Below are 14128 nucleotides of genomic sequence, written 5' to 3' on the forward strand. Positions count from 1 at the left end.
GCCGTGGTGGACCTCGGTGGTCAGGGAAGCCGTCCGACTGAAGAAGGAGTGCTTCCGGGATATGTTATCTCGGGGGACTCCTGAGGCAGTTGCAAGGTACCGACAGGCCCGAAGGGCTGCAGCCTCTGCCGTGTCAGAGGCAAAGCAGCGGGTGTGGGAGAAGTTCGGAGAAACCATGGAGAAGGACTTTCGGTCGGTACCAAAGTGTTTCTGGAAGACCGTCCAGCACCTCAGGAGGGGGAAGCGGGGAACCATCCAAGCTGTGTACAGTAAGGATGGGACGCTGTTGACCTCAACTGAGGAGGTAGTCGGTCGGTGGAAGGAGCACTTTGAGGAACTCCTGAATCGGACTAACACGCCCTCTATGTTGGAGGCAGAGCTGGAGGCTCATGGGGGATCATCGTCAATTTCCCTGGTGGAAGTCACTGAGGTAGTCAAACGACTCCACAGTGGCAAAGCCCCGGGGGTGATGAGATCCGTCCAGAAATGCTGAAAGCAATGGGTGTGGAGGGGCTGTCTTGGATGACACGCCTCTTCAACATTGCGTGGAAGTCGGGTACAGTGCCGAAGGAGTGGCAGACCGGGGTGGTGGTTCCTATTTTCAAAAAGGGGGACCAGAGAGTGTGTGCCAACTACCGGGGTATCACACTTCTCAGCCTCCCCGGCAAAGTCTACTCCAAGGTGCTGGAAAGGAGGGTTCGGCCGATAGTCGAACCTCAGATTGAAGAGGAACAATGCGGATTCCGTCCTGGCCGTGGAACAACGGACCAGCTCTTCACTCTCGCAAGGATCCTAGAGGGAGCTTGGGAGTTTGCTCATCCAGTCTACATGTGTTTTGTAGATCTGGAGAAGGCTTATGACCGGGTTCCCCGGGAGATACTGTGGGGGGTGCTGCGGGAGTATGGGGTGAGGGGGTCCCTTCTCAGGGCCATCCAATCTCTGTACACTCAAAGCAAGAGCTGTGTCCGGGTTCTCGGTAGTAAGTCGGACCCGTTTCCGGTGGGGGTTGGCCTCCGCCAGGGCTGCGCTTTATCAACAATCCTGTTTGTAATATTCATGGACAGGATATCAAGGCGTAGTCGTGGTGGGGAGGGGTTGCAGTTTGGTGGGCTGAGGATCTCATCTCTGCTGTTTGTGGATGATGTGGTTCTGATGGCATCATCGGCCTGTGACCTTCAGCTCTCATTGGATCGGTTCGCAGCCGAGTGTGAAGCGGTTGGGATGACGATCAGCACCTCTAAATCTGAGGCCATGGTGCTCAGCAGGAAACCGATGGATTGTCTACTACAGGTAGGGAATGAGTCCTTACCCCAAGTGAAGGAGTTCAAGTACCTCGGGGTCTTGTTTGCGAGTGAGGGAACAATGGAGCGTGAGATTGGCCCGGGAAAGAGAAGTTTGGGGCTCCCTGCTCAAGCTGCTGCCCCCGCGACCCGATTTCGGATAAGCGGTTGAAGATGATGATGATGATGATGGTCTCTGAGACAGCTTTCCCAGGTCTAAGGAAAGTAGCCCTGTACACCTTGACCATATTTGGCCTTGCAGCTTTCTCCGCAAGAAAGCTGCGAGGCGGCTTTAATAATAATACAAATAATAACAATGGATTGAATTTATATAGCGCTTTTCTAGGCACTCAAAGCGCTTTACAGGGTTCCAGGTTCCATTCATTCACACACAGTCATGCCGGTGGCGGAAGTGTGGCTGCCATTCAGCGGCTAGGGCCCCTCTGACCACACAAACATACAGCAGTCATACACATTCACAATAGGCAATTCGGGTGAAGTGTCTTGCCCAATGACTTTGGCCGACCCGCTCTACAAGATGCATAAAGTTATGTAGGCCTATTTTTCAACTTGACAATGAAATTAAACTTTCAAATGTAGTTCTGCTTTCTTGCCTTCTTTTTAAGATTTTTCCCATAAAGATGACATTGTGACAAACAACCGCATAGTGTGTGACAACCGACCCCTTGATGGGGTCGGTTGTCACAATGTGTTAGAGTGTCTTTGATGGTAAATGTCTTCTTTATTACAATAAGTTAGAAAAAGTGAGGGGTTCACATTTCAAGCCAACACCTTAAGCTTCAATTTAATGTAGGAATGACTATTGAAAGATGTTTAGGTGATGAGCAATTCTCACTAGAGTAAAAAGTGTGCCTACTTACCCCGGTCTCCCCTATACATTATTATTTTTTATTTTTAGTGCTGCACAATTAATGTACTAGTGTGTGTCAGCGGCTCTGCGCGCACGACCGTGCCGCGCGTGACTACGGCATGTACGCGGGAGAGTCAACGAGCAGAAGCAAGCCCACATTGAACTAGTGGCGAAAATAAACTCAGCGCTGTTTTATGGGGATATTTAGCTGTGAACAGAAAGAAGTGCTGTGTAAAGCTAGAACAGTTTAAGACTCCACATCACCGTGGCAACACAACCTATGTATCTATCAGCTTAGACAGCACAGCAAGCCTGATGAATGCATGAGAGTGATGGCCCAGGCAAGTTTCAGTAAGTTTATAGAAGTGCCACACTGTTACTGTCTTTGAAATGCATTTAGTCATTTTAAGGGGAAAACACATTGTATTTGTTTCAACTATTGAGTTATTTGTAAAACAGCATGCTAGTGTAGGCCAACAAGATTTATTTTCAGAATTTTCAATACTGCTTCATTTTTATGTAATTGGGAGATACATGTTAAGTGTATGGTCCATTATTTGTATTTATTGTGTCTGCATAATATTGCACCAAAACAGTAGAAGTTTAATTTTAATTGTATTTTGTACTGTCTTCATGTTTGCACCAAATTTGTACCTGTCTGTTGTATTTTTGTATTCAAATAAACAGTTGTCTATTTCTTTAGTGCACATTGGCGTCTTTGAGCAAAATACCCCCCAAATTTTCCGCGCCCCCTGTCCCCCTGTCCAGTGACCACCTTGACTAAGACCTTTCCTGGGGGAAACACTGATATATATCTTATGGATAAGAGGCTCATAGGGAGGGATAAATAGACTGGATGTCATCTGGATGTCATCTGGATGTCACAACAGATCGTTATGGTTGGGTTCCAGCACCAAATGGTTTTATCGACTCTTTTAATTTTAGGTTAGTTTTGTTGTTGTCACAACTGCCAAGCCTGGTATTGCAGTTTTGGCAGGTTGTTGGCCAAGAAGCAGATATCACCATTGACTCCAATACCAGCTCGGAAGAACACGTTGGAAATCAGCTTGAGCAACTGACAATTCATTCCGACAATTGCGTTATCTCTCAAAGCTTAACGTCAAGAATTGTTGGTGTTAAGTTCGACTCCAAAGAAATACCCAAAATTGCGTTTTTTCACTTACGGAACATATCAAAAATATGATCCAGTCTGTCCATGGCTGATGCAGAAATATTAGTACACGCCTTCGTATCTTCTAGGCTGGACAACTGTAACGTCTGACTGTCTGGGTTGCCCAGGACAAGTACTCGAAGCTTACAAAAGGTACAAAATGCTGCAGCGAGGCTTTTGACTATAACTAGAAAGTATGACCACATCACCCCCATTCTAGCCCCGCTCCACTGGCTCCCTGTCCATGTCAGATCTGACTTTAAGGTGCTGCTACTGACCTATAAGGCATTAAATGGGCTTGCACCTTCATATACTGTATGTCTGACCTGGTTACACACTATGCCCCGTCATGGGCACTACGGTCTATGAATGCAGAGCTCCTGTCTGTCCCCAGAGTTAAGAAGACTGCCGGCAGCAGGGCCTTCTCCTATCGAGCTCCTTCGTTATTGAACACACTCCCAATACAGATCAGAAAATCTGAGTCTATCGAGGTGTTCAGGTCTAAACTTAAGACTTATCTCTTCGACCTAACCTTTAATTAGAGCTTGTGCAACTTTCTGCTAGAATATCTATCATGCATTTCCCTAACATTATATGATTCAATGTCTATCTTCCACGATTGGCCAAGCGGTGCCTTGGGGGTCCTCTCCCTCTGTCTACCGAGCACTCTCCATGCTCCTCGACTGACTCGGAGTCCTGTGCGGAATCGGCCTTCCTAGGAACGGACGCTCCCCTGCTGCTATACTGCCTCACATCAGAATTGATTCACCGTCCAGCAGGATAGTACTCTTTGTACTTGCATGCCTGTACATTTTTTGTTCATTTTGCTTCGCTAATTGGTTGTCTGTCTGTCCTCTTCCTGTTTTCCCTGGTGGAGATGAGACGGTGTTGATCAGGTCTCCCCTCTGGCAGCATCTGAAGTCCTCCTGCATCCACACTGTTCACTATTCATATTTTACTTAAGTACTACCATCTAAACATCTAGTCAATGATTCGACCCCTTTGTGATTTTCTCTACTCATGACATCTATTGCAGGATGTCCGTCCTGGGAGCGGGATACCTTACTCTGTCAACTCTCCCTGAGTTTTTTCTCAGCTAAGCTAAGGGCAGGGTGTCATACTGTATGGAATGTAAAGCCCACTGAGGCAAATGTCTATTTGTGATATTGGGCTATACAAATAAAACTGATTTGATTTGATTTAGAAGTCTGCATCAGATTTTTTTTTCTGGATATCAATTTTCTTTAGACCATGTACTAAAATGAAAAGTATATGTCTTTTAAACGCCACCTCAAGCGCTTTATTAGCAGAAGGAGGGTGGGCAGCTGAAAGGAGAAGTAGTGAAACAGATGGCAGGAGGAATCTTTGTTTTGAACATGTTAATTTAAGAACAATGAAGTGTGTTTTAAAGATCACATATAGAGAATCAATAGGGGGGTGGTGACTTATACTTCCATGATCGGTCAACATTGCGATTGTGCTCAGGAATGGCTCGAGAACGAGGTTATTTCCACATCCGATACAAGCAGTGTGTCAGCCAAACCCAAAGATCGGTGGCGTCTCCTGGGTGTAAAGCCGTAGGAGATGATCAAATTCTCCTGAGCTTGGCCCTGCAAAACCATTCTTCTGTTCTACAGCCCGCAGGGGTAAGCAGTGTTGATCATAGTTCATACAGCGGCACACCGCCAGAGTTTTCCACACGAAAAAAGCACTAGGTGGGCCGTGTGTGATTACTGCCCATCTCTGCTTCCTTAATACAACTACATCACACTTATGTGTACACAGCACACACACAGTCAATGCAATCTTATGCTGTTTTTTTTTTATTTGAGCTGTATTTTGCTATTTAAAAAAACATTAATCTTAATTTATACAAGTAATCTCTAGAGACGGGGGTCTCATTTACAAAGGAGACCTGTTCACACAGTCCGTTTCCATCCATACACGGACAGCAGCACACAGGGTGTAAACTATTTATCGGGAGCAACTTAGGGTTCAGTGTCTTGCCCAGGGACACTTGGACATGTGGCAGGGCTGGGGATCAAACCACGGACCCTGCAATCAAGTAGACAACTAATATATATATATATATATACTATACAGTATATATATATATACAGTTTATATAATGATTGAAATTAACACATCCATTTCAAATCAGGTTAAGATGGTAATGTAATACTATTTTAAAATATAACCACATTCCACAGATGTTTATTTCTCCTCCATGTAGATGGCAGGTATTTGTTTTTCAGTTCCTCACATTTAACCAAGAGCACCTCAGGGTATCAGTTATTAAAGGTCCCATATTATGCAAAATGTACTTTTTCCAATGTTTTTTAACATGAATATGGGTTCACGGTGTGTCTAGAGACTGCCGAAGTATCAACAACAACAAAAATCTCTCCTTTTCTCACCCTCTCACCCTCCCCCTTTCTGAAAACCTCCCCAATATACTCCGTTCATAATTTCTCTTGCTATGTCGTCATAGCGAGAGAAGCCACCTCCCCCCACATTAACAACCAGGAACTTCCACTGTGCAATAGTCTATGATAAACCCACCACTATTTATTATCGGTCCACGGCCCCCAACTCTTCTGGAAAATGTTTCCAACGACCGCCATATTGTTTTTCAAGATGCCCATAGTTAAGCAAGGCATGCTGAGTGTTGCATAAACCAACACAGAAGCCTTTTGCTCATGATCCACTAACGCTGCCTACCCATTGCAGTCTAATGGGTAGAAATCAAACGGTGAAGCTACTGTTTTCAATGGTTTTAAATTGTCTGACTGTGATTTGTAGCCTTTAGCTCAAGAGTAGCTTTGCAATAGCATCCATCTTTAGTTGCATTTTGATTGTAAACATGTCATTTCGATTAGCTTGTGGCTGTCAGTGCATCGGTATGAAGATTGTCTTTCATGAAGACAAGGGTCGTTTATGTCAAACTGTTCAAAGTATGGCTGAGCTTCTGCGTTACTAGACATGTCATTTTTTCTCATTAAGTAAACAACAAGCACTGCATTGACTGCGGGGATGGGGATCACGACCAGAGGGCGGGGTTGCTTCCTGACAGGGGAGGGGGGGGGGGGGGAGAAGCAACTCATTCTTTTAAAGAGACACATCCCAAAATAGCTCATTCTGAGAGGGATGATGCCATCTGCAATCTTTTACACACCTCTCTGACCCACCTTGATGAGGGGAGAGGGAATTATGTGAGAATGCTGTTTATAGATTACAGCTCGGCATTCAATACCATAGTTCCCTCTCGCCTGATCCAGAAGATGAGGTCGCTGGGAATCAACACCCAAATGTGTAACTGGGTGCTCAGCTTCCTCACTGACCGCCCCCAGGTGGTCAGAGTCGGAGGAGGTGTAGTGTCAGGACCCCTGATCCTCAACACGGGTACCCCCCAGGGGTGCGTTCTGAGTCCACTGCTCTACAACATTTACACACATGACTGCATAGCCTCCAGCAGCTCAACCTCCATCATCAAGTTCGCCGATGACACCGTGGTGCTGGGTCTTATCAAGGGAAACAACGAGCAGGGCTACCTGGACCAAGTGGCAGACCTGGCACTGTGGTGTCAGACCAACAACCTGGCCCTAAATATCAAAAAAACCAAGGAAATGGTGGTGGATTTCAGGAAGAAGCAGGGCAGTGGGCTCACCCCACTTATCATCAGGGGAGAGCCTGTGGAGAGGGTCCCCAGTTTCATGTACCTGAGGGTTCACCTCACTCAGGACCTCTCTTGGTCTCTCCACACACAACACTTGGTCTCCAAGTCAAGGCAGCGGCTGTACTTCCTTCGGCGGCTGAGGAAGTTCAAGGTCTCCCCCTCCATCCTGAAGACCTTCTACTCTGCGGCTGTGGAGAGCATCCTCACAGGTTGCATATCAGCCTGGTATGGAAGCTGCACGCGACCAGGCTGCCCTGCAGAGGGTGGTGCGCTCAGCAGAGCGAACCATCAGGTCACCCCTCCCCACCTTGGTATGTACATACAGCAAGAGGGTGAGGGCAAGAGCCAGTAAAATCAGACAAGACGCCTCTCACCCGGATGCTGGCCTCTTCACCCTGCTGCCGTCAGGCAGACGCCTACGCTGCCTCAAAGCTCGCACTGAGAGACTGAGGAGGAGCTTCTTTCTGCAGGCAGTTAGACTGCTTAACTCCGATGGACTATAGCTGGCACTCTTGCACTTTCTGCACCACTTTCTAGGCACTTTTATATTTATACATTTTTATATATATATATTTTTACTTACTTACTTACTTACTGTTTTTATAGCATAACCTATATGGGATGTTTTTAAATTACTAATTACTATTGCCTATTATTTATTCAGGTTACAGTAATTTGCACAACAAATGACAGAGTGATAACCCTTTTTAATTTCACTGTATGTAAAATGTTATTTTTGCAATCATGTGACAAATAAAACTTTGAATTGAATTTGAATTGAGATGTGCTGAAAATCAGGGTACAGAGGCATGCTATAATAAATGATCTGAACGTTAAAAACAGCTAAAAAAATAAAAGCTTTGGGGACTGCTTAGACCATATCAAATTGACAGAAAGGTGTATAATATGGGACCTTTAACTCTTGATTAAAGTTCCCTCTCCAAGTGAAACATGTTACCCCTACATCACTCACACAATTTTATTCCCCTAGATGGATTGACATGATTCTTAAATTAAATTCTTGAGGCCAACTACTAACATAAGAGCAAAATAAAATTGACCAAACTGAAAAAATATACTATAAGTTATTTCATACCTTTGGCTTGAGATGTGGGTTAATGTGGTGGGTTTATGCACAGATGAGTCATATTTGGTGGTGGAGAAGGTTGGTTCCGTGTCCTTCACAGCTGCATGTTGTATAGTTGTCCCATTACATTGCTATAAAAAGAGGATAAGGAAACAGATTGTCTATTAATGTGAGTGTATGGATTCAACAGGTTTGGAGGCCTTTTATTTGGAACCACTGAGTAATAGCATACATTAGTAAGCTGCAAATCTTGAAGAGGCAAATTAGAAATCTGACGTTCTCTGGTGGAGCTTGCCAGGTTAGGGCCAATAGCATTATTGGCTTTGTTCTTCCTCTTATTCCTCAAGCTCTGCCTCAGGCGATCATGGAGCTTCCTCCTCTGCTTCCTGTTTGTGAAGAAGCAAACTAGATTGTGAAGTATCCCAGAACATAACTAGGCAGCTTATCTGAGGGGACCGTTCCAAATGTACCAAAATTAACACATTTATCCATTTTTCATCTATTATGTTGTATATATATATATACAGTATATATATATACAGTAGTATGCTGTAGTAATTGTAATGAACATTTAATAGGAATTGAGGTCAGAAGAAAATAAACATACAAAACATATTGTTATAGCATCCAATAGCACCACAAAATCCCGAAGGTTCTCATAGCACATTTGTTGTATATCGATATGTCTGATCAATGCATCAATGCTGGTGATGTTTAACTTTATGTATCTATGAATACTTCTCAATACAACATATGGACTTCTCACTGCCTTAAATTTTTTTTTAAATCACTATACAGCTCCATCAGGCCACCAGGTTAATAACTTCAACTTGGTTTCTAGAAAATCAAATTGTTGATTCCCAGTTAAAGTTTGATAAATAGATTATCTAAATTATTGAATCTTGTTTGTTTGTGATTACACAGATGACCAATTTACGGCCCTCAGAATCCTCCCAGTAGCTACACTTGTCTAGACTATAGTAAGATCTTTTATTAATGTTGATGACAAAAATCTCAGGAACAATTACACCTGCTTCCTTTAAGGCCTCTCGAGTGATTCCAAAAAATGGATCTCTTAATCAAAGTTTAAGAATTGTTGTAACAGCACTATTAGGCCATGGAGGTTGTGGAGCAGACGACGTATGATGCTGAACTTAATATTTAATTTAGAAGTTTGACTTAACCCAGTTGTTGAACAGTGCTTTATAAAATAGTTACTTTACTAATTTACTGTTGGTATTTTGTTAAACACAACACTGAACTGTGTTGTGTGAAATTTTGGGAGTTTGGGGCACTATTGGGTGCATAATAAAATCAGGATAAGTTATAAATAATAAACATAAAAAAGTGAAATTAATTACTTTGTTTTGCAGTAGGCAACCACACACATGATTCCAACGACTAGGAGTGCAATGCAGATTCCTGTTATTGTTAAAATACGTTTCTGATACAGCTCCTCAGCTTCTGAAAAAGAGGAAAGTCCATTCTTAAAAAAATCTGGTTTACAACAGACACATACAGACACATACTCATACATAAAGACTATTCTAACTTTAAGTCGAAGCCATAAGAAAGAGCATTCTATAGGGCTTTTTGAATTTATTGCAGTTATTAGAGGTGATTTTATTTATACAATACTATTAATGTGGTTACAAGGCACGTTTTAAAAACATGAATTAATGAAATACTTTTAATTTCATAATTATAAGCTTGAAATATCCAGGCTTTAAGTCCTTGGTATGGGTCAACGTCCAAAATCACCGGATCCTTTCCATCCCATAATGCATCTTGATATAGTATTTTTACATTACTATGATGTAAACAATACTCACTTTGTCCATAGAGGTGACAAATTAAAGGAAAACCCTGAACAAATGAGTGGAGGAACATAAACAATGCAAATACTTCCACACAGATGCACTCTACGGTACAATCGAGCAATTAACAACCAATCATGCTGAGTGGCATGTAAAACAATGCTAAGAACAGTGAATGTGTATGGCTGCTGTATGTTTGAGGTGGTGGTCGGAGGGGCCGTAGGTTCTGAATGGCAGTCACGCTTCCGTCAGTCTGCCCCAGGGCAGCTGTGGCTACTATCGTAGTTTACCACCACCAGTATGACTGTGTGTGAATGAATGGAACCTGGATCACTGTAAAGCGCTTTAAGTGCCTTGAAAAGCACTATATACAGTCATATGAAAAAGTTTGGGAACCCCTCTCAGCCGGCATTATAATTGACTCTGCTTTCACACAAAAAAGATAAAAGTGGTATGTCTTTCATTTACCAGGAACAGCTAAGTACTGGGATGTTTTCCAAACAAAGATTTTTTGAAAAGCAGTATTTAGTTTTATGAAATTGAATAAAATGTGAAAAACTGGCTGTGCAAAAATATGGGAACCCTTGTGGTCTTGCTGATTTTAATGCATGTAACAGCATGTAAAACTGAGGACTTTAAACACAAAATTGGTTGGATTATGTTGTTAAGCCTTGAACCTCATATAAAGGTCTGTTTAATCATGATAAAAGGTATTTTAGGTGCCTAAATGCAAGTTCGACTTCTCTTTGACTCTCTGCAGAAGTGAGACCGAATGCGATCATCAAAACAGCTCCCAAAAGATCTTAAAAACAAAGATTATTCATTGTCATGGTTTAGGGGAAGGCTACAAGAAGCTTTCCCAAAGGTTTCAATTGTCAATTTCTACTGTAAGGAACGTTGTCAGGGAATGGAAGGACACAGGCACAGTTGCAGTTAAACCCAGGTCTAGCAGACCAAGAAAAGTACAAGAGCGGCATATGCGGCGGATTGTGAGAATGGTTGCACACAACCCAAAGATCACCTCCAAAGACCTGCAAGAACATCTGGCTGCAGATGGTGTATCTGTACATGGTTCTACAATTCAGTGCAATTTGCACCAAAACATCTGTATGGCCGGGTGATGAGAAGGAAGCCCTTTCTGCGCCCACGCCACAGATACAGTTGCATGGAGTATGCAAAAGCTCATTTAGACAAGCCAGCTTCATATTGGAAGAAAATGCTTTGGACTGATGAGACAAAAATTAAGTTATTTGGTCTTTATAAAAAGCAGATGTTTTGGTGCAAATTGCGCTGAATTGTTGAACGATGTACAGATACACAATCTGCAGCCAGATGTTCTTGCAGGTCTTTGGAGGTGATCTGTGGGTTGTGTGCAACCATTCTCACAATCCTCCATCTATGCCGCTCCTGTTTTTTTCTTGGTCTGCCATGCCTGGGTTTAACTGCCACTATGCCTGTGTCCTTCCATTTCCTGACAACGTTCCCTACAGTCGAAATTGACAATTGAAACATTTGGGAAAGCTTCTTGTAGCCTTCCCCTAAACCATGACAATGAACAATCTTTGTTTTTCAGATCTTTTGGGAGCTGTTTTGATGATCCCATTCTGTCTCACTTCAGCAGAGAGTTAAAGAGAAGTGCAACTTGCATTTAGGCACCTAAAATACATTTTCTCATGATTAAACAGACATTTCTATGAGGTTCAACGCTTAACAACATAATCCAACCAACTTTGTGTTTAAAGTCATCAGTTTTACATGCTGTTACAGGCATTAAAATCAACAAAACCACAAGGGTTCCTATATTTTTGCACAGCCAGTTTTTCACATTTTATTTTATTTCATACAACCAAATACTGCTTTTCAAAAAATCTTTGTTTGGAAAACATCCCAGTACTTAGCTGTTCCTGGTAAATTAAAAACATACCACTTTTATATTTTTTTTGTGAAAGCAGAGTCAATTATAATGCCGGCTGAGAGGGGTTCCCAAACTTTTTCATATGACTGTAAATCCAATCCATTATTATTATTATTCATTAAAGTGACATCTGCATTCAGATCCATTGGAAAAACATCAGCAAATAGGGTTGGAATTCGTGGTCAAAAGCGCATATTTGATGAGTGTGAAGCTGGTGCATTACTGCGTAATGTGGGGAAAAAATAAGGGCATATATTCCTCAGGTGACTGATGATGTCCATGCAGGACATGATCAGACTATGTCAGCAAGAACAGTGCATCTCCAGTTACATAGAGAGATTTATTATGGCTGCAGTGCATAAAGCCCACATTACAAAGGTACAGGCCTACAGCTATAGTCATGGGATCTGTTAGCCCTGTTGTGCTTTGGGGGGCATTATGCTACCATGTCCAAGTGTCCCTTAGAAAGACACTGAACCCTTTATTGCTCCTGATGGTTAACTGGCACCCTGCATGGTAGCTGAGCTTTATAAGTGCAGTCCATTTACCCTTAGATGAAAGGGTCAATGAAAATCAATCCAAAGTTGTTCTGAGTGATCACCTTTCTCCTATGATAAAACCTTTTGAAGTGGCCTTTTCCAGGACAGCAGTGCCCCCATCAACAGGGCATGAGGGGTCGTAAAATTGTCTGATGATCTATGGCCTAGCAGTCACTAGATCTCAACAAAACCCAACTTATGTATCGTCTTTTTCATCACTAAAAAAACATCAGGCGACCAGGTTACTAACTTCAACTTGGTTTCTGGAAATCTAATTTTTGATTCCCAGTTAAACTTTGATAAACAGATTATTTCAATGATTGAATCTTGTTTTTTTTATGTTTACACTAGGGCTGTCAATTAACGCGTTAATTTCGATTAATTAATCACAGAAAAATGTACGCGATTAAAAAAATGTATGCAGATTAATCACACTTCTATATTGCCCTTTGACCCGGTGCAAAAGAGGTGAGACGATAGCGGAGCTGCACTTGTAGGTTGCAGACACGGCCCGCACGGGATTAAAGAGTAAAGAAAGAAGCAGGGGAAAGGGGCCAAGGGCTCTATGGATGTGTTATGGGCTGCTCCGGGCAAATAAGCATGAAGGTAAGAATATGTCTTATGTTATTCTCCGCAGTGTCTGTGCATTGATTTAGTGGGTGCCTAATTAACAATGTAGGTTTAAAACAGTATCTCTCAATATTCCTCCGTGTCTCAATTTTGTATGCTAGCTGCGATCGTCTCCAGCAAACGGACACCCGCCCCCTCTCACTCTTCCTAGCATATGCCTGTCTTTTTTCCTCCTGTGTGTGTGTGTGTGTTAATATTTTTGGCTATGAGTTGGACGATGTTGAATGAGTCGGCATAGGCTATGCGCATCTGTGTGGCAGTGCAGCGCTGTCTGTTGTGGGAGATAGACAGTCGCCATTTAGCCTGCTTGTTTTTTTGTGTTTTTTTCCGGCGCTAGTAGTTCCTAAATTTATTTCATATAGAAACCTGGCTGAGGGGAGGAGACAGAAGTTACGAGAGACGGAGAGAGAGAGAGAGAAACAAACAGTAGCCTATACAGTTGTTTATAAACAGGCATACAAGTGTCATATAAGTATGCGATTAATTTAGATTAATTAATCACAGAGCCTGTAATTAATTAGATTACTTTTTTTAATCGCTTGACAGCCCTAGTTTACACAGATGATGGTCCTGATAGAAGTGGCCTTTTCCAAGACAACAGTGCCCCCATCCACAGGGCATGAGGGGTCACTGAATTGTCTGATGAGCTATCGCTTCGCATTCACCAGATCTCAACCCAACCCACACCTATGGGAGATTTTGGACCAATTTGTTGGACAGAGCTCTCCACCACCAAATAAGGGACTATCTTTTGGTAGAATGGTGGTCCATCCCTCCACTAGAGTTCCAGGGACTAGAAATTTAGAATCAATGCAATTTTGCATTAAATGTGTACCATTCTCCCTAAGAATACAAAGTATAGACTAGAGTCATACACAAATAATCCCTCTAAATGATCACTTAGTATGTGTGGTGGCGGGCTTATTTGCAGTCAGCTACAATTGAAGATTGTAGGAACCCAGGACTGAAAATGTCAGTGCACATTTTTACTAACAGTAAGACTTTTCACCGATCTATCATCAAATCAAACAACTTCTAAATGAAACCAGGTAGTCTGAGCAATCAATTATGAAAAAAAAAAAGTTAATCAGACAGGAATATCAAATATAACTAGAAAATCCCGCTGAGATTTTAAATCGCCG

At 42.5% G+C, this 14128-nt stretch overlaps 1 protein-coding gene across 2 annotated transcripts in view; it reads right to left on the minus strand.

Annotated features, from left to right (window-relative positions):
* nrg1 (neuregulin 1) overlaps positions 1-14128 on the minus strand; it is a 68965-nt gene that overhangs the window by 16653 nt on the left and 38184 nt on the right. For both annotated transcript variants that reach the window (XM_080046841.1, XM_080046842.1), the window contains exons 5-7: positions 9447-9549; positions 8318-8471; positions 8095-8216 (exon numbers count right to left, since the gene is read on the minus strand). In XM_080046841.1, the coding sequence (XP_079902967.1) occupies positions 8095-8216; positions 8318-8471; positions 9447-9549 (379 nt within the window). The remainder of the gene's footprint in view (positions 1-8094; positions 8217-8317; positions 8472-9446; positions 9550-14128) is intronic.

The sequence above is a fragment of the Ammodytes marinus genome (genome assembly GCF_949987685.1).
Source record: "Ammodytes marinus genome assembly, chromosome: 18".
In the NCBI taxonomy this organism is placed as follows: Eukaryota; Metazoa; Chordata; class Actinopteri; order Uranoscopiformes; family Ammodytidae; genus Ammodytes; species Ammodytes marinus.